This window comes from Syngnathus acus, chromosome 21, assembly GCF_901709675.1.
Source record: "Syngnathus acus chromosome 21, fSynAcu1.2, whole genome shotgun sequence".
NCBI lineage: Eukaryota > Metazoa > Chordata > Actinopteri > Syngnathiformes > Syngnathidae > Syngnathus > Syngnathus acus.
Window position 1 is genome coordinate 14,834,529 of NC_051105.1, and position 25,530 is coordinate 14,860,058.

A 25,530-nucleotide genomic window follows, 5' to 3' on the forward strand; every position below is an offset into this window, starting at 1 on the left:
ACTCTGGAAATTCATTTTAGTCGATTTTGGTTCAATCTCAAAAAGAATAAAAAATCCATCTTCGTCTAAACGGCGTTCTTTACTCCGGGCAGCGTCACGGCCATCGCCCTGACTAGTAAGAACCGCCTCGCTCTGTGTCAGGAAAACATAACTATAGGCTTCTGGCATTACCTCATCGGAATATGTAGGTGAAAGGTCAGAATCCCTGCACCAGGTCATAAGAATATCTAGGTGAAAGGTCAGAATCCCAGCACCAGGTCATAGGAATATCTAGGTCAGGGGTCACCAACCTTTCTTAAACCGTGAGCTACTTCCTGGGTACTGATTAAGGCAAAGGGCTACCAGTTTGACACACACTTCTGAAATAGCCAATTTGCTCAATTTAGCTTTCACTATGTGTTATTATTGTCATTTCCAGTTCACATGTAAGTATGATTTTAACAAGAATAGAAGAAATACAGTCAAACCTCGGTTTTCGACCACAATCCGTTCCAGAAGGCGGTTCGAGAAGCGAATCGGTCGAATTCCGAATCTATTCTTCCCATTACAAATAATGGAAAATGTTTTAATCCGTTTCAAGACAAAAAGCCCCCGCCTTTTTTAAGCAATTTTTCATTTGCGCATATTTGTCCGATCGCGCAACTGCAGCGCACCGCCGAACGCGCAACCATAGCGCGTCGCCCACCGCGCAACTGCACCGCGCTGGTCGCATTATTGTGACAGAGCCGTCGCTGAAATTTAGAAAGTATTTTTAAAGTCCTGATGTACTTTCCAAAATTTAAGTGGATCTAAGTGCGCAGGGAGCTTAATTTTGTCCGATCGCGCAACCGCAGCGCACCGCCGAACGCGCAAGAGTAGCGCGTCGCCGACCGCACAACTGCACCGCGCTGGTCGCATTATTGTTTCAGTTTATTTAAAGGAAAGGTCGACATGTAACATCAAAGTTTCATGGACTGGCCTGACTCAGTTCAAGAACTGTTTTACAGCAGGTTCCTACAACATTACATACATTTCAATACAATATAGTATGTATACAATATATATATACAGTGCCTTGCGAAAGTATTCGGCCCCCTTGAACCTTTCAACATTTCGCCACATTTCAGGCTTCAAACATCCATCCATCCATTTTCTGTACCGCTTAGTCCCCACGGGGGTCGCGGGTGTGCTGGAGCCTATCCCAGCCGTCATTGGGCAGTAGGCGGGGGACACCCTGAACCGGTTGCCAGCCAATCGCAGGGCACACAGAGACAAACAACCATTCGCACTCACACCTAGGGACAATTTGGAGTGCTCAATCGGCCTACCAAGCATGTTTTTGGGATGTGGTAGGAAACCGGAGTGCCCGGAGAAAACCCACGCGGGCCCGGGGAGAACATGCAAACTCCACACAGGGAGGGACGGAGGTGGACTCGAACCCGCACCCTCCTAACTGTGAGGCGGACGTGCTACCCAGTGCGCCAACGAGCCGCCTGGCTTCAAACATAAAGATATAAAATTTTAATTTTCTGTCAAGAATCAAACACAAGTGGGACACAATCGTGAAGTGGAACGAAATTTATTGGATAATTTAAACTTTTTTAACAAATAAAAAACTGAAAAGTGGGGCGTGCAATATTATTCGGCCCCTTTACTTTCAGTGCAGCAAACTCACTCCAGAAGTTCAGTGAGTCCTAAATGACTGATGAGGATAAATAGAATGCAACTGTGTGTAATCAAGTCTCCGTATAAATGCACCTGCTCTTTGATAGTCTCAGGGTTCTGTTTAAAGCGCAGAGAGAACCATGAAGACATAGGAACACACCAGGCAGGTCCGAGATACTGTTGTGGAGAAGTTTAAAGCCGGATTTGGATACAAAAAGATTTCCCAAGCTTTAAACATCTCAAGGAGCACTGTGCAAGCAATTATATTGAAATGGAAGGAGTATCAGACCACTGCAAATTTAAAAACGTTTATTTCGAACATTAAAGAAATACAAGAAAAAAATAAAAATACAGAAAAATGATAACTCCATAGTACAATAGAATATAAAAGAAAAAAGATATTGCATTATAATTTTCCTTTATCGTAAAATCATATTTGTTCAAAAAGGGAGTAGAAGGAAGCCTAAGCTTATCTGACTCTACCCCATGTAACTACATGTTTCTATTTAATTCTGTCAAGAATTTGTCCATAGTCAATATATTAAAGAAAAAAAAAACATATATACATTTTATACATATATATATCCATATATATATATATATATACATATATATATATATACACTATATATTTTCTCATTAAAATACAAAAGCAACTTAAACAACTTCACAGCATGTTACGGTATCCCGTCAATATTTTGTCCTTATACATTTTTTTAAACTTAGGTAAGGTACTACAGTTCTTTAATTCGTCACTGCTGGTGTTCCATAATTCCACACCTCTAACTGTTATACAATGTAACTTTAAGTTTGTTCTCACCAAATCTCTTTTAAACATACGTGTTCCTCTTAAATAATGGGTACTTTCCCTCCACTCAAACAACCTCTGGATACTGTTTGGTAATTGATTATTTTTTATTTTGTACATGAGTTGGATGGTTTTAAAGTCGACTAGGTCGTTGTATTTCAGTGAGTTCAATTTAATAAAGAGAGGGTTAGATGGTTCTCTATAATCAGCATTATTTACAAGTCGTATTGCTTTTTTTTGAAGAATGAAGATTGGATCTGTGTTTGTTTTGTATGTATTGCCCCACACCTCCACACAGTACATAATGTATGGGAGTATGAAGGAGCAGTACAAGGAATATAATGATGACTGATTTATAAGGTCTTTTACTTTATATAATACTGCTAGTGATTTTGAAATTTTTGATTTGATATACATTATATGTGGTTTCCAACTTAATTTATCTATAAGCACTCCAAGAAATTTTACTTCATTTACTCTTTCTATTTCTATATTATTTATTGTAAGAATTTTGTCTGTGTTGGTCGGACGGTTTCCAAATATAATATACTTTGTTTTACTTAAATTTAGTGTTAGTTTATTTGTATCAAACCAACTCTGTAATTTTTCCATTTCAATTCCCACAGTATCCAGTAGTTGATCCAGGTCCTCCGCACTGCAAAGCAGGTTTGTGTCATCTGCAAAAACTACGGCCTTGAGTAACCTGGAGACCTTGCATATATCATTGACATACAAAATAAATAACAAGGGGCCTAATATTGAGCCCTGAGGAACCCCACACTTTACCTGCTGTAGTTTTGATTTACAGTCCATAAGTTGCACATATTGAGTCCTGTTTGATAAATAACTGTTTAACCAAGTGAGTGACATACCTTGTATCCCATATCTTTCAAGTTTTGTTAACAGTATTTCATAATTTACAGTATCAAAAGCCTTTTTAAGATCCAAGAAAACACCTACAACATATCGTCTATTTTCAATAGCTGTTGTTATTTCAGCTACGAAATCTAACAAAGCTAGTGTGGTGGTCCTATTTTTCCGAAATCCATACTGTTGGTCACACAGAATATTTTGTTTTGTAATAAAATCATCAAGCCTTTTATAGAATATTTTTTCCAATATTTTGGAGAATTGTGGGAGTAGAGATATTGGCCTGTAATTTGAGAATATGTGTTTGTCTCCAGCTTTATATATCGGAATAATTTTAGCAGTTTTCATTTCACTCGGAAAAACACCATTTGTCAGAGATTGGTTGCAGATATGTGTAAGGGGTTTCACCACAAATTCAATAATATTTTTAACAAGTGACATATCTATCCCGTTACAGTCGGTTGACTTTTTACCTTTAAATTCTCTAACAATTTCTTTTATTTCCTTCTCATTCGTTCCCCTTAGAACCATACTTTCGGCTATGGGTACATCCTTAAGTAGGTCACTTGTACTCCCTTTTTTTGCTACTTCCTCTGCCAAAGTAGGCCCAATACCAACATAGTAATCATTGAACTCCTCTGCAATCATAGTAAGATCATTTATAGTTATGTTATTACTGTTTACAAAGTAAGAAGGATATCCTGGCTTTCCAGTTCTGTTTTTAATAATCTCATTTAACACTTTCCATGTTATTATTGTATTACTCTTGTTTTCCTCCAGTATCTTGCTATAGTAGTCCCTTTTACTGTTTCTCATTATTTTAATCAATTTGTTTTTGTAGATCTTATATTTTAATTCAGCTTCCTTTGTTCTTATCTTTAAGAAATCTTTGTATAATAGGTTTTTCTTCTTGCAAGCACTTAAGATTCCCTTTGTCAGCCATGGTTTTTCCACCGAATTTAGTTTAACTGCTTTCTTTACAAGAGGACAGTGTTTGTCATAAAGTTCGGATATAATGGCCATGAATGTGTTGTAGGCTTCATTTACATCACCCACATATACCTTTTTCCAGTCTTGTGTTAAAAGATCATTTTTGAATGAGTTAAATGAATTACCAGAGTTCATTCTACACATTTTAAAAGTTATAGCATCCTTTTTTTTCTTTGTACAGTCCTGGATCACTGCAAACACTGGCAGGTGGTCGCTTGAATAATTTATTATCAGTCCAGTTTTGACTTTCTTTTCAATTACATTTGTAAATATATTATCAATTATTGTGGCACTGTGAGATGTAATTCTAGTCGGACGGGTTATTGCAGGGTAGAGACTCATACTGTACATTAAGTTAATAAATTCTGTTACTGGAGTCAGCTGAAGTGGGTTCAATAGATCTATATTATAATCGCCACAGACGTACACCATTTTCGTATTGATTTTTCTTTCATACATTCCTGATAATAATTCACTAAATGTCTCAATACATGAACCTGGACATCTGTATACACAGCTTACCAGAATGTTTTTAGATGATTCCATTTCTATTTCAACTGTAATACATTCCATGATATTATCTATTGCTTGAGACATACTTCTTACTATCTTACACTTATAGTTTTTATCTATGAATAGAGCAACTCCTCCACATCTTTTTACCTTCCTATTTAATGTATAACTCTCATACCCCTCTATGTCAATCTTTTCAGACTGATCTCCCTTTAACCAGGTTTCAGATATTGCAATTACAGTAAACGGATTATTCATATCTTTTAAACATTGTTTGATCTTAGAGATGTTTGCTTTCAAGCTCCTACTATTAAAATGTATAATTGATAATGCTCTATTTGTTGTCACATTCTTGTTAAATTGCTCTACAGTATAGTATTTGCTGTTCCTTTGAGTGTAGTTGATGAAGAAGTTATTCTCAGGATCAATATTGTTCTCTATGTCAAGTCCCTTATGGTCAGTGAAGTCAAATGTTTTCAAATCAAGTTCTTCATTTTCAGTTATCAGTGCTTGTTTGTTAAACACACCAGTTGGAAATGAAAGGCATTTGTCAGTACTATTCATGGTGGGTTGATAATTTCACCAGGTTTTTACATTCCATGATCTAAAGGTACCACAACTTGAGGTTCGACAGAAAGATGTACAGGTGACTAGTCTCCTTCGTACCTCTTAAGTTGCTCTATGGCACTGATGCAGAAACAATGAGAACTTTCTGCTGCCCCAACAGGTTTGATGAACACTTTACAACCAGCAGTCCAAGTGGACTGTATTTTACCGCTTTTCTTAAGAGCTCTTGCTTTCTTAGCTATTTCACCATTTTTCTTGGTGAGGTGTTCATTAATGTACACGTTCGTGCCTTTTAGTTTTCTACCTTGCTTGAGCAGATTTATCTTACTTTTCCTGTTTGTAAATCGGACAATTATAGATGGTATGACAGGCTTACCATTTAGACTCTTAGTTGGCAGAGTGTGGCATGCCTCAATATTGACAATGTCAATGGCGAGGTCTTTACTCTGGAGGAAAGTTTTTACCTGCTCCTCTGTTGTCTCCTCATGTTCAGGATTATCCTCTGAAGCAAGGCCTTTCACAGCCTGCTGGTAGCTCCGTGGTTTGATCCTTAGACCACTGATGATGACATCGCTCATTCTTGAGTACTGCTCCAAATTGTCTAATCTAATTTCCAGGCTGACAATTTTCTTATTTTGTTCAATGTTTAATTGTTTGAGCTGCTTCACCTCTCCCATCAGCTCTGTTATAATGGCCTGTTGTTTCATTATGGTTTCCACATTTGAAGACATCACTTGCATTGATAACTTCAGCTCCTCCATATCCTTCTGAAGCACTTTCATGGCCATCCCGGCTATCAATCAATAGCCTGGTGATGGTAGCTCTCCTCCTGGGCTGGTGGTGTTAGCCTACTAGGCCTGGTGGTGGGTGTCCTCTTGGGGCTGATGGCGTTTGCCTACTGGGCCTGGTGGTAGCTGGCCTCCTGGTACCTGGTGTTGGCTAGGCTCCTGGAGGGATGATCGCTGGTCCGGCGCAGGTGGCTAGAGGTCCGGTGAAGGCCGCGGGTCCGGCGTTGCTGGCACGCAGTCCGCCGACGGCCGCAGGTCCGGCGTTGCTGGGACGAAGTCCGGCAACGGCCGCGGGTCCAGCGTTTCTGGCTCGAGGTCCGGCGACGGCCGCGAATCCGGCAACGCTGGAGTGGGACCCTAATGCGGCCGCGAGTCTGATAGCGCCGGGAGGAACCCCAGTGGCCACGGGTCTGGAGTCGCTGGAGCGTAATCCGACGCCGGCCGCGGAGCCGATGGCGCCAGAAGGCTCCGACGTCTGGTGGCTCGGCGACCTCCCGACAGGGAAGAAGCCTCGGCGTGATCGCTCCTCGACGAGATCGCTCCTCAATCAAAGTTCCCGAACAATGAAAACAAACCGAAAAGAAAATCTTGCTGCAAGAACAATGGTCCGCTGTTGAGATCCCAAGCGAGGTTCCTGCAAAGTCTGCAAAGTCTGATGCGCAACGGTTACTTCCGGGTGTCTCACTGCTCCTTCCGGGTGTCTCAAATCTACCAAGACCCGGCCGTCCCTCCAAACTTTCATCTCAAACAAGGAGAAGACTGATCAGAGATGCAGCCAAGAGGCCCATGATCACTCTGGATGAACTGCAGATAACTACAACTGAGGTGGGAGAGTCTGTCCATAGGACAACAATCAGTCGTGCACTGCACAAATCTGGCCTTTATGGAAGAGTGGCAAGAAGAAAGCCATTTCTCAAAGATATCCATAAAAAGTCTCGTTTAAAGTTTGCCACAAGCCACCTGGGAGACACACCAAACGTGAAAGAAGGTGCTCTGGTCAGATGAAACCAAAATCGAACCTTTTGGCCACAATGCAAAACAATATGTTTGGCGTAAAAGCAACACAGCTCATCACCCTGAACACACCATCCCCACTGTCAAACATGGTGGTGGCAGCATCATGGTTTGGGCCTGCTTTTCTTCAGCAGGGACAGGGAAGATGGCTAAAATTGATGGGAAGATGGATGGAGCCAAATACAGGACCATTATGGAAGAAAACCTGTTGGAGTCTGCAAAAGACCTGAGACTGGGACGGAGATTTATCTTCCAACAGGACAATGATCCAAAACATAAAGCCAAATCTACAATGGAATGGTTCACAAATAGACGTATCCAGGTGTTAGAACGGCCAAGTCAAAGTCCAGACCTGAATCCAATCGAGAATCTGTGGAAAGAGCTGAAGACTGCTGTTCACAAGCGCTCTCCATCCAACCTCACTGAGCTCGAGCTGTTTTGCAAGGAAGAATGGGCAAGAATTCCAGTCTCTCGATGTGCAAAACTGATAGAGACATACCACAAGCGACTTGCAGCTGTAATTGCAGCAAAAGGTGGCGCTACAAAGTATTAGCGCAAGGGGGCCGAATAATATTGTACGCCCCACTTTTCAGTTTATTTGTTAAAAAAAGTTTAAATTATCCAATAAATTTTGTTCCACTTCACGATTGTGTCCCACTTGTTGATTCTTGACAAAAAATTAAACTTTTATATACTATATCTTTATGTTTGAAGCCTGAAATGTCGCGAAATGTTGAAAGGTTCAAGGAGGACGAATACTTTCGCAAGGCACTGTATATATATATTATTGTTAATGGGTGCAAGTTTGGTTTGTTGTTAAAAAATATGTGTATAGCCGTTTAAATTGCATAATAGAGGTGGCTGATCTGATTTGAAGGGGTATCTTATTCCAGATCAAAATAGATGTGCGGATAAATGAGTTCAGACCAAAATTGTTTTGGTATGCTGGGGTTCGGATGAGGTCCTGTGTAACTGAGCGGGTGATGTGGGCCTGTCTTTCATTACGGCCTGGGATGAGTGAATTAACTATAGGTGGGAGAGAATTTGTGTGTAGTTGATAGAAGAGTTTTATTGCCATGAGAATTGTGTAATTCTGGAAGGTTAGTGCATTGGAGCGTGCAAGTGACGTGCAGTGATGGGTCCAGATTGATAGTCTGCCATGTATTTTGTATGCTCTATTGCAGGGGTCACCAACTCCAGTCCTCAAGGGCGCCAATCCAGCCTGTTTTAGATGTATCCCCCCTGCAACACACCTGATTCAAATAATCAGGATCGCTATCAGCCTTAATAGAGCTTGCTGATGAGCTGATCATTTGAATCAGGTGTGTTGTTGCAGGGCTGCACCTAAAACAGGCTGGATTGGCGCCCTTGAGGACCGGAGTTGGTGACCCCTGCTCTATTGTATAGTCTGGCTATAGGATCCAGAGTTTCTTTTGTGGTGAGAGACCAAATGGGAAGACAGTATGATATGTTAGACAGTATGATAGAATGTAGATAAATATTTGAGACATTATGGGTGAGATATGGCCTGATCTTGTTATAGACGTACATTTTCCGTTTGAGCTTATTAGTGAGAGTGTTAACATGTTTTTTGTAGGTGAGGTGGGAGTCTAAGTGCACTCCAAGATATTTATATGTGTTTGTGACTACTAGAGTTTGATCGGATAGAGTAATGGGGACAGTTATGGAGATCTTTTTCCTAGGGGAGTGGAAATACATTATTTCAGTTTTTTTTATATTGATCGTCAGATGGTTTACTTTTAGCCAGTCATGTAGGAGCTGGTGATCAGAAGTAAGTTTGGAGTTTATGGTTTCGATGTTCGAATCTGAGGTGAAAATAACTGTGTCGTCAGCATATAATATGATTTGAGTTTGTTTGCATATGTTAGGCATGTCATTGATGTACATAATGAATAATAATGGGCCCAGTATGCTGCCCTGGGGAACACCAGTGGGAGATGGTAATGGAGTAGATGTGGCCTGACCAATATTAACAACCTGGATTCTATCCGAGAGGTATGAAGAGAGCATAGTTAGCACTGAGGGGGAGAGATGAAAGGAAGCTAGTTTGTTATGGAGTATTTGGTGATTAATTGTGTCAAAGGCTTTACGGAAATCTACAAAGACTGCTCCTGTGATGTGGCCTTTATTAAGAGAAGTGCGTATATATTCTGTGAGTAGTAGCTGTGCAGATAGTGTAGAACGAGCTGATCGGAAGCCAAATTGTGAGTTGTTGAGAAGGTTGTTTGTTTCAAGATGTTCTATAAGTTGTTTTGACAGGGTTTTTCTCTAAAAGTTTTGATATAGGTGGGAGGATTGATATGGGACGGTAGTTGGATAGGGTTGTTCGGTCGTCTGATTTAAATATGGGGGTAATTTTTGCTTTTTTCCACGCAGTCGGAAATATGGAATGTCTTATGCAGAGATTGATTAAATGGAGGATTAGGGGTAGGAAGCTACTGGCATGGGTTTTGTAAAAGTCTTTGTTTAGTTCATATATGTCTTTGGCCTTTGAGTTATTGAGTGAGATGAGAATACTGGATAACTCTGAGAGCGTAATCTCAGAAAAGGTTAGCTTGTCTGATGAGGGAGTTATAGGTGTGGGTGGAGACGGAGGATCAAAGTATTCTGTCAGTTCTTTAATAGAGGTGATGAAGTAATTATTAAATGCATTTGCAATCTGTTCCTGATCAGTAGTGAGTGTATTTTGTAAAGATATTTGTATGTTGTTGTTTGTATTTTCATGAGTTTGCCCAGTGATGGATTTTAGTGTCTGCCAGAGGATTTTGGGGTTCGTGGCGTTATATCTAAGGTGCATTTATTTCTAAGATGTGTGAGAGCTGTTTTATTTTCAATAGCTTTTATTGACCTATACAATTTCAGTGCAGTGGTTTTCTGTGCGATTAAATTGAGAATATCTGAGTTTATCCATGGTAATTTATTCTGTCGTAGACTGAGTTTTCTGGTAGTAGTGTATTATTTCCGTATGGCTTCTATACGATTCTGGAAATCTGCTAAGATTTGTTCTGGGTCGGTGAGTGCTAGTTGATTGCTCCAATCAATATTCTTTATTTCGGTTTCATACTGTGGTAGCTTAGATCTTGGTATATTTGAAATAGTGCACTGTTGATGATTTTTCCGAGGTTTCGGGTTTTTCCTAACTGTGTATATGAGAGAATGGTCTGATACAGCTACGTGGATGACTCCTGATATGCTATATTTTGCGGGTTGATTGGTGAAGATGAGATCAAGAATAGAGCTGCGAGTGTGACATATTCTAGTCGGTTCTTTTATCAGTTGGTGGAGTCCTAATTTTTCTGCCATGCTTTTTAGAGGTTTGGATGATTTGTCTTTGTAGTCTAAGTTCAGGTCGCCAATTATGATATATTCCTTTGTTTTTATATTTTTTATAATATTGGATAGATTTTTAATATAATCTGTGGGGTTTGTGTTTGGCGGCCTGTAACTGGCAATAACTGTGATTGCATGTTGGTTGGTAAAGCTGATGACCAGTTGCATTGTTTCAGTTTCTGTTGTGATTGGGGTTACTGTGTGTGCATATGATTTATTTACTAGTAATAGAATACCTCCACCAGGTTTATTTGTCCGGTCTCTTCTGTGTAGTTGATAATTGTCTATGGAGATAAACGAGTCTGGTGTGATAGGAGAAAGTCACGATTCTGTAATGCCGAGAAGATGTGGTTTGCCTTGTTCAGTGAGTATTTTTATTTCATCAAGCTTTGATGTGATGCTTCTTGCATTGAGGTGGCATATTTTAAAACCTTTAATATTGCTTAATATGGTTTGAATTTGTTTTATGTGATTCTTATTTTTCCGTTTTGTCATTTGTACGTTATTATGGGTGCTAGATTGGGTGCCGGCATCTGTTTGACTGGAATAAGATTGCGTGATGGGCTGGGAGCGAGCTCCAGAGGTATGTAGTTTTGGGCTAGGGTTTAGTGGGATATTTATGAGGTTATTATGATTGGTTAATTGTGCCTGAGATCGATAGCCGGTGGTGGATACTCTAAAAGAAGTGTGGACATGAATGTTTTGCAGTGGGAAGGTAGTGTGTGACAGTGGTGTGGTTTTTCCTTTGGTGAAGGTGGGGGGGGTGGAGTAAAGGGGCCAGGTGTGAGGACTAGCATGTGGGGGAGCGGGGGGATCTTGGTTAGTCCGAGGTCTGAGGGGAGGTGAACTGTTGTTGTGAGGGAGAGAATGGATCGGACTATCCTCGCGTCACGACTCATGGAGCCAGTCCAGGGATTCCAGAGTGAGCTCCATGGAGAGGGAGAGCAGCCGTGCCCCCGCCTGGTTGAGGTGTGTTTACACTGTAAACCGTCCCTTGCAAAACGATTGTGCTGTTTCCAGAAGGTTGTTAAGTTATTGGTATAGGGGATCTTGTTGGCAAGAATTGTGACAGAGCGGTCGCTAAAATTTAGAAAATATTATTAAAGTCCTGATGTACTTTAAAAAATTTAAGTGGACCTCAGTGTGCAGGGAGCTTAATTTGGTCCGATCGCGCAACCGCAGCGCACCACCGAACGCGCAACAGTAGCGCGTCGCGGAACGCGCAACTGCACCGCGCTGGTCGCATTATTGTGACAGAGCTGTCGCTAAAATTTAGAAAATATTTTTAAAGTCCTGATGTACTTTCCAAAATTTAAGTGGACCTCAGTGCGCAGGGAGCTTAATTTGGTCCGATCAAGCTGATCGGACCAAATTAAGCTTTACTGCTCCCACTTGCTTTCTTTGGAGGCACGATTAGAGGTTAATACAATCCTCAAAGTACCGAAAATACAATAACAACGGAGTCAGTCGGCATCCGGGCCGCGCGGTGGGGTTTTCTCGGGTTCTCCCGGCTCATCTCGTGAGGTTCGACCTCCGAATTTTGTTCAACAACCGAAGCAAAAAATCTCGAATTTTATGTTCGAATTCCGATTATTTCGAGAACCGGGACGTTCGAAAACCGAGGTTTGACTGTAAAATAAATAGATGCAGCTCACTGACAAGTGCCGCTATTTGAGCTAATTTTAGAACAGTCAAACTCATATTCCAAAATTGTGCTTTGCTACGTGTTTGAACAGGTTGTGTCCTCCCAATTGCAAGCAATTGAATTTATTAGATCTGTTAGTTTCCATCAGGTCACCCCTATGTCAAGCTTTAACACCATCTCCTGGTGAATTTTTGGAACTACTCCATGTTTTGGGATAACCAATGTGCCTGGGCCAAATTCGATACCCAATTTTACACCATCTTGTACCACCATGCCACTTGACAGAGTGCAACTTATACTCAGGAGGTACTTATATGTGAAATTATTAAGATGCCTCATTGACGCCTCCTGGCTCCTCTCAACACAGAGGAGCAGCGGCTCAACTCAATGACCACATGACCAAGCTTTTCACCCTATCTCTACGGGAGGGAAGTCATTTCGGCTGCTTGAATCCAGGATTTTGTTCTTTCGGCCATGACCCATAGCTTATGATCATAGGTGAGGGTAGGAACGTAGACCAATTGGTAAATCGTGACCTTTTTCACCACAACAGACCAGTACACAGTCTGCATCACAGCAGATGTTGCACCGATCCTCCTGTCGATCTCATGCTCCATTCTGCCCTCACTCGTGAAGATATTTGAACGACTCTATGTACTTGGGGCAAGATCTCATCCCTGACCCCGAGAGGGCAATCCACCCTTTTCCGACTGAGGACGATGGTCTCAGATTTGGAGGTGCTTATTTCCATCACAACCGCTTCACAACCAGCTGCGAAATGCTCCAGTGTGAGCTGGAGATCACGGCCACATCATCAGCAACACTCAACGTTATTAACAGAATTGGTGACAAAGGGCAGCTTTGGCGGAGTTCCTGCCCCTCCGTCTCACTGTCATTGTCCACGTTCGCAGTGAAGTCAACTAGTAGAACGGTTCCCCAGAGGAAGCGCTCTCTAGCACACCCTCCAAGGACTCAAAAAAGGGTGGTTACTCTGAGCTGCTGTTTGATGCATAGGCAAGTCAGGAATTGTCAACCCACCCGAAGGCAGAGGAAGGCTACTCTCTCGTCCACTAGGGGTGAACCCCAATGTAAAGGCGGCAAGCCAGGGGGCAATAAGAAGCCCAAACCTGCTCTGTGCCTCTCACTGTGGGCAACTCCAGAGTGGAAGAGAGGACTGGTACCAGATCCCAAACTGTGTGTGGAGGAAAGTCTGCGATACAAAGTTGATATACTATGTCTATTCAGAACTTATCTGCGTCACACACCAACTCCGGCTCGTTCCCTGCCAGAGGGTTGGATGGGTTGATGGATGGATGGGCGGATGGATGGACAATGGAGTTAACTTTAGCAATTAGCAATTTAACAATTTTGCATTTTCTTTTTAAAGTGTCAAAATCATTATTAATTGAATTCATCCCGATTCAAAAAGTAACTTAAAAGTAATGTATACATGAGTAACTCAGAAAGTAGCCCAACACTGCTTGTGAGCTACTATATTCTCACATTTTTATTTACCCATGTGGCATTATGATTGAGGTGGTGAGTTGTACGCAGTCTATATCCCCGGTTCAATTACCGTATTTATTCTAATTATTGCCCAGGGCGGTAATTAGAGAAGGTTTATGTCCAACAGGGGGGGTGGGCAATTAATAGAGAACACTTTTTGTCCGATCGCCAAGGGGCACTGAAATGGGCGATAATATGTATAGTTTCCGTATGTAGTATGCAATACCTGCATCTCACTGGTGTTCTTAACACTAGAACAGCGGCTGTTTTGATCTACCTCTAACAGCGGGGTGCGTCAATTGACGCTCCATCAATGCGACACGTTACCGTCGCACATCACATGTCGCGCACGTCATGTTATCGCGATCGTCTTGTTCGAGCGCACGCCCCTATAACGTAATTACGTGTGAGGATATTGTAGTGGAGTGGCGAGTGTAATTGTATCATAGTTTATGGAGAAAAACAATCTAAAAGGGACATTCGACGTGCTGTCAAATCAGTCATATTTAAACTTGCACAATGACGTCGGCATGTGGTCGTGGAGGAAAACGTAAGCAGCATGGGTGATAATTTGAGGTATCAATGTTTTTTATTTATGTCATCGCTAACACACACTGGGCGATTATTAGAATGTGGGCGATAATTAGAATAAATACAGTAGTTTCATGCACTGACCTCCATCTGTTGCCGGATCCAGTGAAGTGACTGTGTGATCCTGGTGTATACGCCTGGCTTGTTTCTTATAGCACAGCCAATGCCCCAGCTCGTTGTCCCCACCAGCTTCCATAGAGATGAGTCTTCACAAGCAAGAGGACCCCCACTATCCCCCTGCAGAAATACTTCCAAATATTGTATTGTACAAACATAATAGTTATATTTTCACAGTTCTTTATCTTGGTGTCCTTGCTATGTTGTAATAATAATTACCAGAAGGCTGCATTTTCAGTTTAACTCTTTAATGTACCGTATTTTTCGCACCATAAGGTGCACTGGATTATAAAGTGCTGCCTCATTGAATTTTTTATTTTAGAAATTATTTCATATGTAGGGCGCACCGGATTAAAAGGCGCATAAAATAGAAGATATACTGCAACAAACTGAGGTTGACTAGGGTTGCGGTATGCATCCACTAGCCAATAACCAATGAGCTCTCTGTAAACAACCGCGTTTCTCAAACTATCTCCTATAAAATGATCAGAACTGACTAAAGTTCGATCTAACACATTGGTACTGCTTACTTATGTTTCCCACTGATAGAAATAGAGCGCGAAGTGCGCCGGGTCCGTACAACTGAGTACGTACACGCACTTGTGAGTGTGCACTGAGCTTTCTGACATGGCTTCTGGGAGTAAATGCGCGGGCGAGCGTTTCCCCGTCTACTGGGTGTTACATTATGTTCTGTTCCCGACTGTACATAATGGAAGGTTAAAGCAGTTGTTCTTGCTTACTTGAACGTATTTATTTATTCCTCTCTCCACATGTTACAGATTACAGCTCGGTCATCTTTTTCTGACGGACTGTGTCACACTCAAAAGTGGTTCCCATGGAACACAATGCTCACTAATAAACAATCCCATTGGTAAACTGGGGCGAGTACCAATACTAAGTATCGGTATCGGCCAGCCTTAATTCACGGTTTTGGTACTGGCGAAATTAACTGATACCAGTATCGGCTGCCCTATTGTGGCCGTTTTACTATCAGGACCTACATATTAGAAGAATATAAAATTGCTATTAATTTCATGCAATTTAAAGGGAAATTTCTATTTTGGGATATTAAGGTCTTTTTATTAAATTATGAGTCATTGTCTTTGGGGGAAATTTTATGTATCAAAGGTATTCGTGGTGCTTGGTATTGGTATCAGTTGGTATCACAAGAACACAAAAGTCTCTTGAATTCTAAATGTTACTTAAAATTTACATTTGTTCCAGCTTGTATTGTGTGTGTGTGTGTGTGTGTGTGTGTGTGTGCGTGCGTGCGTGCGTGCATGAGATTGGTATACGTATGCATTTTATTCTATGCAACAGTGACTGTGGATGGTATGATAAACAATTCTTGGCCATGTTTGCTTGCTATTGTGGGAAAGTAATGAATTTGATTGACATTGACAGCAAGAATTAAATCTTAACTTAATTGAAACACACGGTTTGGGATTGCATTCACATCAATTCCTTGGGCAGTTCTTTCTTCAGCTTCACATTTTTGCTTCGCTCTGTTAGGAGGCTAACTTCTCTCTTTGTCGCCCTTACTTTTTTACATCTAGACTTTGCAAGTATTTTCTATCAAACGTTTTAATGTTGTGAGTCTGGGTGTTTGTATAGAATTTTGAGGGAAAAAATAATTCCCTTTTGAAATAAGACTGTTACATGACAAAATGAAAAAAGTGAAGCAGTGAATATTTTCCGAATGGACTGTATGGTTCTTTTAAGTTTTACTACTGGAATGTCCCATCCTGGCTTACAAATTGTTTGGCTGGGTTTTTGTGTACACCAGCTGTAATCACCCAAAGATGAGAAACAATACAGTGGTGTTATATAATATATTACAAGAATATAAGATGAATTATCACCTGACAGGAGTCTGTTCCTCCCCCCAAGTATCCTGCACAGATCATCCATGGTGAGATGAAGCCCTGGTAAACCTGTGGCTGGTTACAGGTCTTTGTGGACAGGAGGGGCACCATAGCAGATTGCAAAACCACACTGGTCTCTCCTTTAAAGGGTAAAATTATTTGTACATTAGGTTTTTCCATGCAGTCAGATTTGTAAGGCTCACCTTTGTCCTCCGTTGCTCCCCATCCAGAGATCCAGCACATGGTACCCTCGTCATATTCTTCCCCATAATTAGGCAGGCAGATAGGCTCAACAAGTCCTGAAGAAAAGGGAATTGTATGATCTTTAGCTTTATGAAATCAGATATTCCAAATACAGTGGATATGAAAATTCTACACCTAGCCTCTCAAAAGCAGCTCAATTTAGTCAAACAAATATCTCAAAGGGAAGTAAATGTCATGCCTCGTCCACAGTTTTGTGATGTCATCGTTTCTGTGTCTGTGTGCTCGCCCCTCCCTTCCTGTGTGCCCTTGATTAGTGTAACCACACGCACCTGCCTCTCATTACCTGTGTTGTATTTAAGTTCTGTTTGCGTGTCACTATGTCGGAGCATTGCACGAGATGTGCGGACCATGCATGTCTCACTGTCACGCGGTTTGTTTTGTTCCTGTCTTTTGTTTCACGCTTTGGCGGTCAGTCCTTTTGGTTTTGTTTAGTCACGTCAGTTTGCCGGGTTTGTATTTTGGAGTCTTCTGCAATAAACCCTGGTCCAAGCTGCACTTGGTCGCCTCGCTCCATTCCTCCACCCCGTCGTGACAGTAAAAATGGGAAAAATGGAAATAATGTGCCCAAGTGTTTCACAAACTCATATATAACATATTGTTGGTTGGTAAGGCGTTCTCTTTGATATGAGCAGTCATGTGGCCAAAGCAACCAATAGAAGTCAAATGTATGTAAATTTGTAATGTTTTCATTACTCATTATTTCGATGTCTATTTAGAGGAATGCATGCATTGCCTGTTTGTCAGTATGTTGGAGACCTGTAGTCAGTAAATTGTTGATGTGTTTGTATTACGGTGAATGCAAAAAAAGTGTTGAGCCATCAAATCATTTTTATTTTCTTTATGTGGCCAAATACATTTGAGATATAATATCCATAATAAAATATCAACAAATCTTCAAGTAAATGTCCCACTGCAGTAATTAGACCTTATTAAGAAAAGAAAGAAAAAAAACATGCACAAGTAGCAATAATAAAAGAAGCAAACTTTGGCAGATGCTACCTCAGGAAATTGTAAGCTTAATGGGATCTACAAAGATGTTTTAGAGTTAAGGCCTAATTATTATTTTGCCCAATTTTACATGTTATGTCAAACATCTTAAAGGTTAAGATATCAGATGATGTCCTTACTTACTATTGAAATTTATTTTCCAGTGGTCCTCATGGAAGTTTGAGCTCGATGTCTTTTTCCTGCATGACTAATTGCTAGTATGGATCTTTGAAAGATGTACATGCCAAAATTTCAATGTCTTTTTTCTCAAAACTAGTGATTTCAACCTGCCAACACTGAAACTGCTTAACGTTGTATATTATGAGGTTCTTTTTAAAAATTAAATAAATAAACATAATTTAATATAGGGAATTAGGTCTAGAATTAGAATACATAATAAACATCTCAATTTTTATTTTTGGAAACATGCATGTGGGAACATGCATGTTCCCACATGCACGCACGCACGCGCATGGACTTGCACAGACGCACACACACACACACACACACTCTTAGCTGTCCATTGCGGTCGATGATGACGCTTGCTCCAAGGGGGAGAGGGGGCCGGGGGCTGGGTAGGGTCAGCGACGATGTCGCTGGTGCCACTTCTCGTGGGCGTAGAGTCCGATCCTTGAGCCGCATAACTGCTTACAGATGGAGCAGGGGAACCCGGATACCAGGGGGTTACCAGGTGCCTGCTGGTGTCGTTGAATGCGCTTCTTGGATCATCTGTCTTGATTGGTTTGGTGTATTTTTGAAACTGCAGTGGCACAAGTGATATGCCAGGTTGATCTGTCGAGCGCCTGAGTTTCAAGCTGCGTAGTGTTGATGTTGGATTGCTTTAAGAGGTCCCTGGTGTAGTCCTTAAAGCGCCGCTTTTGCCCTGCAACAGAGCGCTTTGCACCTCTCAGTTGGCTGTAGAGGACTTGGCGGGGCAGACGGTCGTCAGGCATACGGATTGTGTGTCCAATCCACCGAAGATGCTTCTTAGCCACGGCCGCTTCCATGCAGATGGAGTTGGTGTTTTTGAGGATGTCTGTATAGGGCACTAGATCCTCCCAGGACAAGTCAAGGATCCTCCGCAGGCAGCGTATGTGGAAGGCCTCCAGCTTGTTGATGTGTTGACGGTATGGGGTCCATGTCTCCGCTCAATAGAGGAGAGTGGAGAGACATACTGCATTGTACACGCCGATCTTAGTGCTTACTGTTTTCAAAAATTCTGCGGCGTAGGCGACCAAAGGATGATGAGGCTTTATTGATGCGGGTGTACAGTTCAGTATCAAGGGAGCAGCATGAGGACAAAGTAGAGCCAAGGTAAGTGAAGCGATCCACTGTGTTGAGTGGAATGCCATTTATATGGAAACTGGGGGGTGAGGAGGTAGCGAGTTGGGACATGACTTCAGCTTTTTGAATGTTGACCTGGAGACCAAAGGATTGGTACACGCAGGAAATGGTGTTCAGGGCGTGCTGCATAGAGTCAGGGGTGTGAGCTAATAGCGCAGTCATCAGCATACTGAAGCTCATAGGTCACCGGCAGGTCTTGGTCTTTGTGTAGGCCTGGAGCCGTCGGATGTTGAAGAGGCTTCCATCTAGACGGTACTCCACCTGGACACTATTTACATGACCCGTGCCACGATGGAAGAGACACAAAATGGCGGAGAGGAGGATGTTAAAGAGCACTGGAGCCAAGACACAGCCCTGCTTCACCCCAACATTCACCTTGAACGGCTCTGACTGGAGCCCACCTATGAGCACTCTGGTTTCCATCCAAACATGCAGCTGCTGGAGGATACTTAGAAATTTAGGTGATACACCTAGTTTGGAGAGGCGTTTCCAGAGCAACTCACGGTTGATGGAGTCGAATGCTTTGCTGAGGTCGATGGAGGTTATGTAGAGGTTCTTGTGATGTTCTTTGCTCTTCTCCATTAACTGTCTTAAGACAAAGATCATGTCTGTGGTGGGTCTAATTTTCCAGGAGCACAGCTTCCGAGATGTGCTCGACCAGCCTGCTGAGCATGATCTTCGTCAGAAGATGGCTGTGGCTGTTACCACAGACTGCTCTGTCCCCTTTCTTCTTGTAGATGATGACAATATTGGCATCCTTCCAATCCTGTGGGAGGGTCCCATGTTCCCAGATGTTTTGGATCTGGAGGTGCAGGCGGCGTGTGAGATGATACCCTCCGTGTTTGAGAACCTCTGCAGGGATGCCATCAGGTCCAGTGCTTTTGTTGTTGTTCTTTAAGCCTGCAATGGCTTCCCGGATTTCAGAATAAGACGGTGGCGTGTCGAGGTCCATGATTGGTGGCAGGTCCGGGATATTATCCATAATGTGTGGGTCAGCAGGGGTGATGTGATTGAGAAGACTCTCAAAATGGTTTGCCCAACGAGCAAGGATAGCATGGCGGTCCTTAAGGAGCGAGGAGCCGTCAGCTGACCGGACTGGAGCAATCGCCCGCTTCCTGGGGCCATACAATGCTTTGATGGCATCGTAGAAGCCTTGAGAGTTGTTGCAGTCAAGTCAAGTCAAGTCAAGTTTATTTGTATAGCCCTTAATCACAAGCAGTCTCAAAGGGCTTCACATAGACAAAAAACAAACTCCAGCCGAATCGGCCACTACAGGTTAATTAAAGGCCATATCATAGAAATGTTTCTTTAAACGTGTCTTAAAAGTTTCTAGTGAGGTAGCAGTTCTAATATCCATTGGTAGGGCATTCCAAAGCTCTGGAGCCCGAATAGAAAATGCTCTAGACCCTGCAAACATTTTCTTGGCCCTCGGTGTCACTAAAAGACTAGCGTTTTGCGAACGAAGGTTACGAGACGGAACATAAGGAACAACTAGGTCGACGAGATATGAAGGCGCTAAGCCATGCAGTGATTTATAGGTTAATAGAAGAACTTTGAAGTCACATCTTAAATGGACCCGGAGCCAATGTAAGTTGGCTAAAAATATTGGGGTAATGTGATAAAATTTTGTCAGTCTGCCAGGTTTTGGATCTCGTGTGCCTTCTGCACCCACCAGGTGTCCTCCATTATTCGCAGGGCTCGCTGGGCTGCTGTTTTTGCTGCAATAAAGGTGTCCTTCAGGTTAAGAGATGTGGGGCAGGACAGGAGAGCTTTGTGGGCCTTGTGTTTTGTTTTTAGAAGTGACTGTATCTCAATTGCGTTGCAGTCAAACCAGTCCTGGTGGTGTTTCTTCGATTGGCCAAGCACCTCTGAGGCTGCACTATAAATGGCCTCGCGCAGAGCTGGCCAGTCAGCTGATTCCTCTGGGATCTTTCCAAGGTTTTCAGCAAGGAGCTGCGGAAGGTTAGCTTTGGTAGTGGGGCTGTTCAGTGCTGCGCAGTTGAGCCTTTTGTTTGGAGCTGTCCTAGGACCATGGTATTGAATGCTCATGCGGAGTTTGGATCTGAAAATGAGGTGGTCAGTCCAGCAATCAGCTCCACGCATGACACGGGTGATGAGGATATCCTGCATGTCCTTTTGACGGACAATCACATAGTCCAGGAGATGCCAGTGTTTCGAGCGGGGGTGTTGCCAGGTGGTCTTAAACCTGTTCGTCATCTAGATGATGGTGTTAGTGATGATCAGATGATGTTCTGCACAGAGGGAGAGAAGTTGAAGTCCGTTGTTGTTCATTTTCCCCACTCCGTGCTGGCCAATCACTTCACTCCATACTAGGTGTTCCGTGCCCACCCTAGCATTGAAGTCTCTCATTACTATGAGCTTGTCCGTAGCCGGCGTTTTCTGTAGGATTGTGTCAAGAGCTCTGTAGAAATCCTCCTTTGTGTTAGCCTCAGCATCCAGAGTTGGTGCGTAAACACTGATGAATGAGGCAAAGCGTTTCTTTGCCAGGCGAATGCGCCATGTCATCAGCCTTTCATTGATGCCAATAGGGGATTCCGGGATGCGCTGCAGCAGTTTGGACTTCACAGCAAAACCAACTCCATGATTACGGCGAGTGCCTTCAGGGACCTCTTTCCAGAAGAAGGTATACCCTGCACCAACTTCTGTCAGAGACTCCATGTAGTCTAGTCTCACTGAGAGCTGCAATGTCGATGTTGTATCTTGCGAGCTCCATGGCATGTGTCTGACTTCATAAGACCAAGTCGGGTTGTTATGATGCGTCTAGTGTGTTGGTGGAGTGCCCAGTGCATGTCACTTCTCACTGTCAATCCTCACCGCTGGCTAGCAGTATGCGAACGGGAGAGCCGAGTGCGTAAGTCTCTCCCTGCCAGTACAAAGCCTCTCTAACAGCAAGCCCTATGTAGTGCCTCCACGCGGCGACACATGGTAACTGGGTACAACACGGACCCAGGCTAAACTACAAGGGACTCGGAGGAGGTTTGGCCCCTAGACGTGCGGCACGCAGGCCCACCGGTGTGTGGACACGCCCTGGTGCCCACGAACCAGCCCCCAACTATGGGTTAAATAGTACCACTGCCCAGTGGGCTCCTCGGGAGAGGAATGGGCTAAGGGAGTCAACCCCTACAGAAAATCAATTTCCCCTTGGGTTGGTGTCAGGAAGGGCATCCGGCTGTAAAAGGTTTTGCTCCAAAAATGTTCTCGGTATAGGACTCTCAACCACGAGATGGCCATGGACTGTCCCCGGTTGGAAGAAAGCCATACTGAGAATCCAGTCCAACCCAGCGGCGCCTGGAACATGGACTTTAAACCGATGATGATGATGATGATGGCCACAAGTGCTGTCCTCCGGTGGGGCCTATCAGAAGTTACAGCCAGGTCCAGCAGTGTGCGGACGTTCCACGCAGCAATGCATAGATTTTTTCTTAAACTTTTTTTGTAATTTCGACCGCGGTGGGGGGATGCTCCGACGATTGCGGTTTACCGTCCGGAGTGTGAAGAGCAGACAATTTTTAGACCACCTTTTCTAGGTGCTTCCCCATCTCAGGGGTGCGCAGTGTGGAGCTGCACAGTCGCAATAGAAGCTGCAGAGGAGATGCGCTGCTCCATCCCACAATCTCAACGACCATCATTCTATTGCCGCCTGTGTGCATGGTTTGACTAGGCACTCCCAGCCACATCCTTAGCTGTGCCCACCGCCATTCCACATCGCCACAGGGCTTTTTTGGGGAGAGAGAGAGCGAGGGGGGGGGGGGGTTGGAGGAGTGTGTGTGTGTGGTGGGGGGGGCAAGATGCTTGCGCAAAGGTGGGAATTAAGGTGAGGATTTGGGTGCGCAGTCCACATTCCCACCGTCTTGCCTCCTACCAGGTGAAATCTCCAGTGGCATGAGAGAACCCATGATGACCTTCGTCTGGCAGGAGTTGCAGGGGGCTGCTATTGGTCCGGTCTATTGGACTCCGCCTATGCCTGTCCCCAGGTGCAGGTTTGGGATCACTCTTAGTCTGGTCTCTACCCTTCGACCTGTTCGGCTTGGGTGACCCTGCCAGGAGTGCGAGACTCCAGCCGACATACCTCTAGAGGTCATGGAGACGCGCAAAGTGTCTCACCACGATAAGGTGCTGATACCGTCGAGGCACACATACAGCGCGCACACGCACACACACAGCGCGCACACCCACCCACGCACACCCACGCACAAGCAACACACCCCCACACCCCCCACACCCACACCCCCACACCCACACACAGTATTGGGATGACTGTATTTGTCTGCATTTTCAACCTCCAAGCTGCCATCAGCATGACAAAATAGACTTTGTAGGCATAAAAAAAATCATATTTTTCAACAATGTTATATACAGTGATCCCTCGTTTATCTTGGAACCAAGACCACCCGCGATAGATGAAAATCCGCGAAGTAGTCACCCTTTCATTTTTAACATACCGTAATTTCCGGACAATAAGCCGGTACTTTTTCCTCAAGTTTTGAACCCTGCAGCTTGTAGTTCGGTGCACCCTATCTATGGCTTTTTTGTGATTTTTGTGATGATTAATACACTTAGTATATGCTCGGAAAATGGCTGTGGACCGCTGTCGTGCGGCACCGCTTTGCTGGACGGAGGGATATGTGACACGGTCACTGGGGAAAAGATTGATGTGTTGATCGCGTGTCCATCCGCCAGGCAAATTGTGCCGTACAATAAGAAGAGACAGAATGAGATCAAGACGGACATTACTGAAGAAAGGAAGGTTTTATACACAAACCTCCATTATGGGTGTCAAGTTATGTCAATGTTTCACCCAGTTCTTGCTTAAACTTGACAAAAGCCTGGTCTGAAGAATGCAAAGGGACAACTCCAATCTTCATTTAGTTTTCCTTTAATTGGGTTTACATTCCTTTTAGGTCCCAATTAAGGTTGTAATGTTGATTGTATATCATAACATTAAACAAGTACAGAAAATAAAGAATAAACATTTTGTCTCATCGTAATTGTAATTCAAAATAAACATTTGTCTGGTCTTTTATTTCAAAATAAACATTTGTCTAAATTGAGATACTTAAACTTTGAAACAAGTACTCAAACTTCACATTTCAACTTAGGTTGATCATTCAAATCGATAAAGTTACTCAACAATAATAATAATTCATTCAATTTATATAGCGCTTTTCAATAACCCAAAGACGCTTTACAGGGAACAAAAAAAAAAAACAAAAAAAAAACCAATCATTACAAATGTCCATTTCATACCAGTTGCGTCTTGACCGTGAGCTGAGTGATGTTTTGTTGTCTGTTCCAGTGCTACCAAACAATTCTCCTTTGTTCACTGCTCTCCATGCCATGCAGGCTACAGGACAGGAAGTACGTACGTATATAGGTAGTTCCAGGGCTCAAGGGTTGGACTGTTTTGTCTGATGGTTTGATCTTTTGCTGCCCCCTGCAGGTTGGGAGTTTTGGAGCTGATTGCAAGTTGCCTGTTTGAGTGCCTGTTTGAGTGAATGTGTCATTCGCCTCTGAGTTGACGCGACAATGGGGGACAAAAGAAATGCATATGATGCCACTTTTAAGTTAAAGGCAGTCGATTTGGCTCTTAACTAAGAAATTAGAGCCGCTCATGCACTGTAGAGGTTTCTTCCGGTCACTAGGGGGCACTGATCAACATCTGATGACATCTTGTTGCGTCACCCTTTTCTTTATTTCCCGGTCACGTCCACTCTGGAGCCATACGTGTCGCTCACTATTTTAATGTGACTTAGCACTTTGTGCATGAATAAAATTAGCATGAACAGACCCTCATCATGGAAAATGCTAGAAGAAATGCATAAAAGCGACAACTAAAGAGAGACTGAGAAAGTGTGTGGCGAAGTACATCTGACGCTATTCCAATCCGAGACTGAGGAGGAAGACTTCGATGGTTTCAGTGCACAGGAGGTAGATGAAGACGGCTCTTTTACTGGCCCTTTTTTTTACTTTTACCTGTTAGTGCTGTGCTACCGTGTTGCTGCTGTGTTACTGCCGCGTCTCAGTGACCTTTACCGGTATGTTTTTTTATCCAGCCCTATTAGTGCTGTGTTACTTCCGTGTTGCTGCTGTGTTAAGATAAGAGGAACTTTATTAATCTCACGTGTGAGAAACTGCATGTAACAACAGCTCGATTTACAGGAAGGTACAAGTTGGGGGATAAAGGTCCAAAAAGAGACTTCAGGACCGTAGTCTTCCGGCATAATAAATAGAATACAATATAAAAGAAAAATATGGAAAAATAACAGCAATTGTAGTACAACTAAAAATATGAGCTATGAATATTTACAAAAAGAAGATAAAATAGTGGTAAAGTGTCGTAAAGTGTATGAAGTGTATGAAGTTTAGCAATGCTAATAACAAAGAGAAATAGTGCACGGGTTATAGAAGTGAAATAGATCTATGCATTGTGTGGCAGAGAATATTGCACATTGGGCTTAAATTGCACATTAGGGGTTAAAAATTGCACGTTATGGGGAAATTATTGCACAGAAGGATGTGTTTACAGGTTGTCATTGTACAGCCTGATTGCGGTGGGGATGAAGGAGCTGCGATAGCGTTCCTTCTTACACGGGGGGAGTCTGAGTCTCTGACTGAAGGAGCTGCTCAAGTTCTCCAAAGTCAGAT

At 43.0% G+C, this 25,530-nt stretch overlaps 1 protein-coding gene and 1 long non-coding RNA gene across 3 annotated transcripts in view; one reads left to right on the forward strand and one right to left on the reverse strand.

Moving 5' to 3' along the window:
* The window catches only part of tmprss3a (transmembrane serine protease 3a), a 102,982-nt gene that overhangs the window by 898 nt on the left and 76,554 nt on the right, over positions 1-25,530 (reverse strand). For both annotated transcript variants that reach the window (XM_037280677.1, XM_037280678.1), the window contains 3 exons: positions 16,473-16,568; positions 16,267-16,409; positions 14,372-14,524 (listed from right to left, as the gene is read on the reverse strand). In XM_037280677.1, coding sequence (XP_037136572.1) covers positions 14,372-14,524; positions 16,267-16,409; positions 16,473-16,568 — 392 coding nt within the window. The remainder of the gene's footprint in view (positions 1-14,371; positions 14,525-16,266; positions 16,410-16,472; positions 16,569-25,530) is intronic.
* On the forward strand, positions 5,299-25,263 carry LOC119139715. Its single transcript, XR_005101413.1, has 5 exons — positions 5,299-5,310; positions 9,221-9,226; positions 20,611-20,614; positions 24,733-24,735; positions 24,982-25,263. It is a non-coding gene; the product is annotated as an uncharacterized LOC119139715 (long non-coding RNA).